Source organism: Gigantopelta aegis, chromosome 6 (assembly GCF_016097555.1).
Source record: "Gigantopelta aegis isolate Gae_Host chromosome 6, Gae_host_genome, whole genome shotgun sequence".
Classification (NCBI taxonomy): domain Eukaryota; kingdom Metazoa; phylum Mollusca; class Gastropoda; order Neomphalida; family Peltospiridae; genus Gigantopelta; species Gigantopelta aegis.
The window spans coordinates 39760356-39769305 of NC_054704.1; the positions used below are offsets into that span (position 1 = coordinate 39760356).

Below are 8950 nucleotides of genomic sequence, written 5' to 3' on the forward strand. Positions count from 1 at the left end.
AATTTTATTGTCCCAAAAGGTATGTTCTAAATAAAAATGGTGTACTTAATAGACTGTGAGACAATTATTTCTGCCGAACCTTATTGTGCTATTCTGGAAACAGACAAGAATAGCAGACAGTAAGACACATGATTAAACTGACTGCTGCGATCAATCATGGACCTTACTCGGGGTGGGTGGGTGTGCATTGCTGCTAACGAACTGTTAAAAATGACAGTGACACGAAATTACATCATTTTGATCTGAAGTGAATAAAAAATTTGAAAATTATTTATATAATGTAAGAAGACGCGGAATTAAGATACTAACGAAAACACTACACGAGGCCAAGAGACAGCATATTGAACGAGTTTTCGGAATTTTGTTATCGTGATAAATCCTGATTGCCCATAATAGCGTACGTCTATCGTCCGATTTATCAAGAAAATTAACCAATGGCAAAAAGGCTTATATGACATTTGTATTAGAATAAAACATATCAAGTAATAATCTTTATATCTGTTTTCAAACGATTAATGTCAGTTAAATTATGTAACACAAAATGAAAAAGAAATTATTTGTTGATCCATTCAGCAACATATTTTCCTTCTGTTCGACCGGCCCCGGTGGCGTCGCGGTTAGGCCATCGGTCTACAGGCTGGTGGGTACTGTGTTCGGATCCCAGTCGAGGAATAAGATTTTTAATCCAGATACCGACTCCAAACCCTGAGTGAGTGCTCCGCAAGGCTCATTGGGTAGGTGTAAACCACTTGCACCGACCAGTGATTCATAACTCACTTCAACAAAGGTCATGGTTTGTACTATCCTGCCTGTGGGAAGCGCAAATAAAAGATCCCTTGCTGCTAATCAGAAAGGGTAGCCCATGTAGTGGCGACAGCGGGTTTCCTCTCAAAATCTGTGTGGTCCTTAACCATATGTCTGACGCCATATAACCGTAAATAAAATGTGTTGAGTGCGTCGTTAAATAAAACGTTTCTTTCTTTCTTCTCCTGTTCAATTTTCGGACAGATCGTCGGACTTTTCCGAAATGAAAAACTAGAAAGCAGAACTGTTTTGTCATCATTTAAAACATTAATACACAGGTTTTCCTAAAACAATTACGATCGTTGTTGTTATAATAAACTGATTAAATCCTGATATTTTATATGCACTTTCCCACAGAGAGGATAGTACATACGATGGCCTTGCTACACCAGTTGTGGAGTACTGGTCAGGCCCGTAAGAACATCTGAAGTCGGGAGGGTGTGCACAATATCGAGTGGAGGGGTCACATTCCCTATTGGGGGGGGGGGGGGGAGACCAAGCAAATATTGTGTAGGAAAAATACCCGTACATGTTTTTCCTCGAGTGTCGTGGTGGGATTACATGACCATCCAGCCCACCTACAGCCCCGGTTCCTACGGGAAATAGCCCAACTGGCTCACCACGTGGATCATTCGTAGACAGACTGCGCAGCAGGCGAGCACTTTAACACTAGACTATGTCCGGTAGGAGGCTAGTGTTATGTTATTGTACGCTTTGAAAAATACAAAATAGACCTCAGCGTGAAATACATTTAGTGAAGCGATTAATTAGGATTATTACGGGACATTTATGATCTTACCATATTCAGCACTGATATTTAATCCTTGTGTAGTACTATTGTTTTAATTCACACGCTTTTTAAAGGAAGCAAATATAACTGTCCTTTAACTAGTCTCGGGAGAGTAATGACGAGGACGAGTGATAGCAGCCATTAAACGGTGGGATCTGCAAACTCAACCGGCCTCGGTGGTGTCGTGGTTAAGCCATCGGACATAAGACTGGTAGGTACAGGGTTCGCAGCCGATGTGTTTGCCCAGGGCGACGTGCTTGAACCTAAATTGGGATATAAGTACGAAAATAAATTGAAATGAAATGAAAAACCCCCACAAAAACACAAAAACAAACCCATATGTGCAATTTATTCAAACGAAAAAACATTGCATAAGATGATAAAGCAGCAATACGTACCTACGTATAGTGAAGACGTTCATGTGGTCTATGACACATTTTATTTTATTGATTTATTAACTAAGTGGTGGTGGTAGCAGTAGCAGTAGCAGTAGTAGTAGCAGCAGCAGCAGTAGTAGCGGTAGCAGTAACAGTAACAGTAGCAGTAGCAGTAGTATTAGTAGCAGCAGTAGTAGTAGCAGCAGCAGCAGTAGCTATAGTCTAGCAGTAGTAGTAGTAGCAGCAGCAGCAGCCGAAGTAGTAGCAGCAGTAGCAGAAGTAGTAGTACTAGTAGCAGTCGTTGTAGTAGTAGTAGCAGTATCAGTAGAAGTAGCACCAGCAGCAGTAGTAGTAGTAGCAGTAGTGGCAGTAGGAGCAGCCTCAGCAGTAGGAGTAGCAGCAGTAGTAATATTAGTAGTATTGTAGTAGTAGCAGCAGTGGTAGTAGTAGCAGAAGTAGTAGTAGCAGTAGTTATAGTAGTAGTAGCAGCAGCAGTAGTAGTAGTAGTAGCAGCAGCAGCAGTAGCAGTAGTAGTAGCAGTAGTAGTGGTAGTAGTAGTTGTAGTAGTCGTAGTCGTAGAAGTAGTTGTTGATGTCGCTGTAGTAGTAACGGTAGTACATGTATTATTTTGCAGTAAACATAGACTTATAATTATTGCCAAATTTGTTGTTGTCGACGTGTCTAACCCACTATTTATGATTTGGTCTTAATTTCAAATATTTTAATTTTATTCATATACTCATATATAGCATAAAACAGTTTTAATAGTAAACCGAATGTATGGACAAAACGTGTCCATTCTTGTTAATATGTTATTTATATGCATTATGCACGAAAAAGGACGTTTTCGCGTCGTTCCGTGTTTAGCTGAAATAGCTAAAAGCTGGTGTCATGACGGCAACATTTTCAAAACTATTCGTTGGAAGATTTATTTTGTTGATGGCATGGTAAGTACTTCCATGAGGGTTCTTTTTCTTGCTAGGTTGCGTTAAACATCCTATTCTATTCTATTCTATTCTATTCTATTATATTTCCATGAGGGTTCTTTGAGTACGATAGTTTATAAATTATAGTTAGTGTTTCCATTTATTGCACTATTTTGATTTAGAAAAGATCCAGAGATATAGTGTCACACATTTTGAAAACATTGGTGAACATAATCATTGAAACAATTCGAACTTATAGTCCATCCCATCATTCTAACAAAGATGTTGTTGTTTGTTTTTGGTAAAGAATTACAGTTTGTTCTGGCGTAAGAAGAAAAGTAATAGTGTTTTGGAAATAACAATACTCAACGGCAAAAGACATGGATTGTTTGGAGTAACAAATTTGTGAATGGATTTATGGATGTAAACCAGATAAAATGTACATGAAACAGCTCAAAGAAATGCAACCAAGCAGTTGTTGCAGCGATTGAATGCTTTGTGCAAAAAACATGGAATAATCGGGAGAAATGCTGTTCAGTGTTCACCATAAAAGGACAGACATTCAGCCGCAAATCATTGCCACTCTGTGAAGCCTTCAGAAGTCAGAAAAACACCATTAGTGAAATGATTGATGCGATTTCGTCATGCCACGCCTCGGTGAAAATGACAGATGACGAGTCATAGGGATGCTTGAATCTGGGACCTCGTAGCGTGATGTCGCACGTCAATTCAACGTCCACAGAAACACCATTATGGCACTTATGGCAACGATATCAACAAAATAACCAGGTCAGAGACCGTCCCCGTAGCGGCCGACCACCCGTGACAACCCCTCGCTAAGATACATGAATCCGAACCACGGATCTGCGAAACAGGTTCCAGCCAGCAACCCTCACAGCCTGTACCATCCCTTTCTTCAGCGTTTAGTGGCCTCAATGAGACGACGGTACCAGGTCTGTATCAATGCCCAAGGTGGACACACTGGTGGGCTGTGTGAACGTCGCTCTTGACCCCTTCTAGTGATGTGCTCATTTGCATATGGCAGGTGCGCCCTTTTCATGGACTATTGCTCGTTCCCATACCTTCAGATATTTCTCTTTCCATGTTATAACGTTTCATACACGGCAGTAAACACTTATCATCAATTCTCTTTGTCTTCTGTGTGTCACAATAACTTTTGCCTTTTAGTATATTTTTGTGTGCAATTTACAAATGAATCGGCTCATAAATAAATAATTTGCAGTAATTTCCATAGTATAAAATAAATGCGTTCTCAGTGAGACGGTCTACAGTAATAATATTTATACTAAACATTCAATTCGGACTACCTGTGGATCTGACAGCACCCCATCGCAGTTCATGTCCAGGTGACCTTTCGTTAAAACAAACAATCAAAACCTTATTTGCAGAATCAAGCCAGCGATTTAACAATAATTTGAAAGTATTCAGAATTATGCTGAGCGTATATGAAATGTTTCGAGTGAATGCCGAAAACTAATTTGACTATAAAATGTTAATGTGGAACTTTCGTTGAATGAATGTTTAACGACACCCCAGCACGAAAAATACATCGGCTATTGGGTGTCAAACTATGGTAATGCAAATAAATAAAGTGATGATCAACATCAATATAAAAATTCAAGGTTTAAACAAAAACAGTGTAAAGAACTGTGCAAAAATACAAATACAAATATCACAGAATTTTACGGACACCGAATTTTACTCTAAACTTCAATTTGTGCTGTATTGGCCATTCTCAAAGAGAATGTTACACCCCTGCACCACGGTGAGGTTACAGCACACGCAGGGGAAGACGTAAAAAAGTGGATAGTATACCCATAAAATATATTTCTTCTAGTACAGAATCCAGAGTTTATTACACACACACACACACACGTTTTGTTTTTATGTTAAAATATGTCAATGTGTTTACCTATTGCTTGAACGAGAATCAAATTGAATTAGAGCGACGATATAAGCCACGACCGTAACAGACTGTGTATATAGATTTAATAAACAATGGTGACAATTATTATTTAATCAAATCACGTTGCCACTGAAATGAATGAACATTCGGCCACACAGTGTCGACATAACCATAATAATTTTAAACACCAAACTATCAGTAATTTAAAATGTACTAACAACTCCAACTTTATTTTCATACAATCTAAACAAAATAATAAATCCTATAAAATAAACACTACGGTGGTATATTTAGGACACACACAATTTTGTCTTACTTTTAAAAATCTCGAACGTCGACTTATATCTCGAAATCTGAACTTGTTTTCTCGAATGCTTAAGTTATTATCTTGAAATCTCGATATATTATCTCACGATCTCGACCAATTATGTCAAACTTTCGACCCTTTATCATGACTATATGTCGCAATAAATACATAGGCATACGTGATGACAAGATATATAGAGAGTTAAAGATAATACGGCAAGTGCTTATGGTGTCCTGTCTACATATAAGAACACGTTTGGTGTTTAAACAGATTTATTCATGTTGAATAAAAAACGTAAACATGGAGGTATCGCTACTTGGGCAGATGTTGTTTGTTTTTCCTCCACGCATGCATATCTCATAGGAGTACCGGGACAGACAACAATGTTCACTATAAGTTCCAAGACACTACAGTGCTCAACATAATACGTCTAAGTCTCACGACAATAAGCCAAATTCTCAACATTATCCATTATCTGCCATCGAACTTGGCATTTTCATATCTTCATTTTAGTAATTTCATGCCATCAAAATAATTTAAGCAACAAATAAACAACAATTAACCGTTGTTCTTCCCCGCATGCTCAATGCCCTCTCGACTTATTTTGAACTCTCAACTTATTATCAGATTCGAGTTCTCAACTTGTTATCTCGAGTACTCGACTTATACCTCAAACTCGTATTATCATGAGCATTTAACTTATTATTTCAAGTACTCGTCATATTATATTTTATTTTTTGGAGTGCACGATTTATTAACGCATACTCTCAAGTTATTATCTCGAGCTCTCAACGTATTATCTTGAGTGCTCGACTCATAACGTCAAACTCTCGACTTCTTAATTTTAGTACTTTATTATCTGGAGTGTTTGAATGTTTATGTTCCACTTATTATCTTAACCGTTTGGTTTATTATCTCACTTGCTCGAGTTATTATATCCACTGCGGAACTTATATCCAGTGCTGAATTTATCATCGGGAGTGTTCATTATATTATCTTCAGTGCTCAACTTATTATTGTGATTGCTCTACTTTTCTTATACTATCGACATATTATATCGAGTGCACGACTTGTTTCCTTGAGTGCTTGACTTATTGTGCCAATCTTTAACTAATTATCTGAAATACTCGACATATTATATTCAGTGCTCAAAATATTATATTGAGTGCTCATCTTATTATTAGTGCTCGATTTATCATCTCAAACTCTCAACTTGCTATCTTGAGTGCTCGACGTCTGCATCAGGACTGTATAGCCATAACGATAATTCTAAAATAAAAATACATACATATTAACTAGAGTTAATAGGTAGAGCGCTTGGTATAATAAATCAATAGATTGAGATAATATGTTCGGTGCTCAAGATAATACGCCGAAAGCCAGACATAATAAGACCAAGCTCGAGATAATTATTAAGTGCTCAACATGACAAGATACTAATTTCAGAGCTTGAGATAATAAGTTAAGCACTTAACAAGTCGAGATATCGAGAGTTGAGAGCTAGATATGTCTAAAGTAAGAAACAAATATGTGTGTCCTAAATACACCACCATATTATATTTACGACACATGTATTTTGCTTACTTTAAAGATCTCGAGCACTGCTTATAAGTTTGAGTGCTCGACTTATTATCCCGAGCTCTTGTCTGGTGTCTAGCGCTGAATTTGTCCATCAGTACTGCTGAGACAAAACAAAATTGCAAGATATGTTGAGCCTTCGCATAATAAATTGATAGCTGATAGATCATACTAAGTCGAGATCTTTCAATAATATGTCGACAGCTTGAGATAATAAGTCGGCACTGGTTGGGGCGGCAAGAAACATTGAGAGAATAGTCCATTGAGGAGATTCGATTCTATGACCAACGAACCTCAGGTGAGCACTCTACCGACTGATCTAAATACCTCTCCCTAGATATAGATAATAGTACAAGATCTTTAAAGTAAGTGTCCTAAATATACTACATGTGTATGCATTTGTTTAATCGGTTGTTCCGTAGGTTCACTGAGGTAAAAACAAAAGGCAATAATTGAATTAATGGATCCTTCCAGGTTGGGTTTGTTGTTTTGGGGTGGGATTTTTTTGTGTGTGTTTTTTTTTCGTTTTTTCGTATTGTTTTGTTGTTTTTTGTTGGGATTTTTTTGGTTCCTTCTGTTGAATATAGTCTTAGGTTCTGTACCCTAGTCGCACAGGACCAAATCAAAGTGTAGTCTGCCGTGGTATGATTTATGCTTTTGATTGGTTGTAGCTGATGGTGTTGTCAGCATCAGTTACAACTTACTTGATCTGCTATACACAACAAGAATGACTAACTTATTGAAATAGTATTACATTACTATTAGTTACTCTAACAGTTTGCTTAGCTTCGTGCTCGTCCTTGTCTACCTCTCCTCCCCATGGGTTAGCACTACCTTGTGTTCATTTAGGGACCCCAGGTGAGGTTGGATTTCCTGATGTGGTGAGCTTCCATCGTCAGAGTTTACTATTTTAGATATCTTATGGAGTCCCCATTGCCGATATTTTATCTTCAGGGTTTATTGTGGGTAGTATTATTACGGATTTTATGTGTCCTTACATATGCCACATACTGAATATTAACAGATTGTTTTCATTAATAAAGTTCGCTTGGACATATAATATATATCGTACTAAACACAACGTTGTCACTTATAATAAAACAAGTGGTAGGCAATTAGCAGTATTTGTTTAAATATCGCGGGGTGTACCATACATGGAAGTAAACTAGAAGGGACTTGTCACTTCTCTTTCCCTTAAATGATATACTATCGTATTCAAGTCGTTCTTGGCAGTTCAGTCTTCCATACTTGGAAGTAAACAAAAGACACCTGTCGGTTCTCTTTCTTTTAAATCATGCACTATCTTATGGGTATGTAGGCTTATGTGGCTTCATATCGGATATTCAAATATTCACTGTGTTTTGGTCTCTCATTTGGCTGACGCACGTATTGTACTAGAGTATTGTTACTAATAAATAGTTGACCAATTACGCATCATTAACTTGAACTAAGTGTGTATTTAGTACATGCACACGTAGTACCTCTAAACTTCTATTTCTCTTTTTGGGAATAAATTACTGTGGGGTGACAATTTACCTATCGATCATAACATTTGCACAATTATGCTTTGACAACTTTCAGTTAAGGAATCCAGATGTGCGATTAAATATATTATACATTTTTAAGTGTATATATTTTACAAAGAGTCAGTTGTTAGAACCTTCCTACACAAGTCCGTGGAGCTCGACCAGACGATTGCAGAATCTATGAGTTTTATAAACGTTCACCGACTTTGCCAACCAAAGTGTAGTCCTCCAGTAACAACCGGACCTCCGTCCCAATCTCCTCCACCGGCCATTATTGCACCAGAGTTACAGGGATCTAGTGCTGAACTCGACAAAGAATATATAGGGGACACGAGTAGCAATCAGGACGGATCTGCCAGTTAAGCTGAAAAAAGAAGGGCTTGCTTGCCAGTCACGCATATAAACTTAGGAAAGAAAAACACATGAAAACCACAATAAGGGTTGTGGATGCTGATGTTATTCTCGAAGCCACAGTGGGTGGGGATGTGTGGAAGACCATTAAATGCAATGCATGATGCCCAATATGTTTCAAATAAATAAATGATATTTGTATATAATAATTATGTTCATATGTACATAGCATTCCTTGGCTAGTTTACAACCTATTCATGATCTCCACCCCACAACTTATGTGACGGTATGTAGACGTGTCTTAGTATGATCCAACAAAGGTGTTATTAGACTGGTATCATGCTATTAAACACACACACACACA

The 8950-nt window shown here is 37.7% G+C and overlaps 1 protein-coding gene across 1 annotated transcript in view; it reads left to right on the plus strand.

Moving 5' to 3' along the window:
• The window catches only part of LOC121374543 (multiple epidermal growth factor-like domains protein 11), a 41047-nt gene extending 32449 nt beyond the window's left edge, over positions 1 to 8598 (plus strand). Inside the window, exon 4 of the mRNA XM_041501648.1 lies at positions 8354 to 8598. Within this exon, the coding sequence (XP_041357582.1) occupies positions 8354 to 8598 (245 nt within the window). The remainder of the gene's footprint in view (positions 1 to 8353) is intronic.
• Positions 8599 to 8950: the final 352 nt, after the last annotated feature.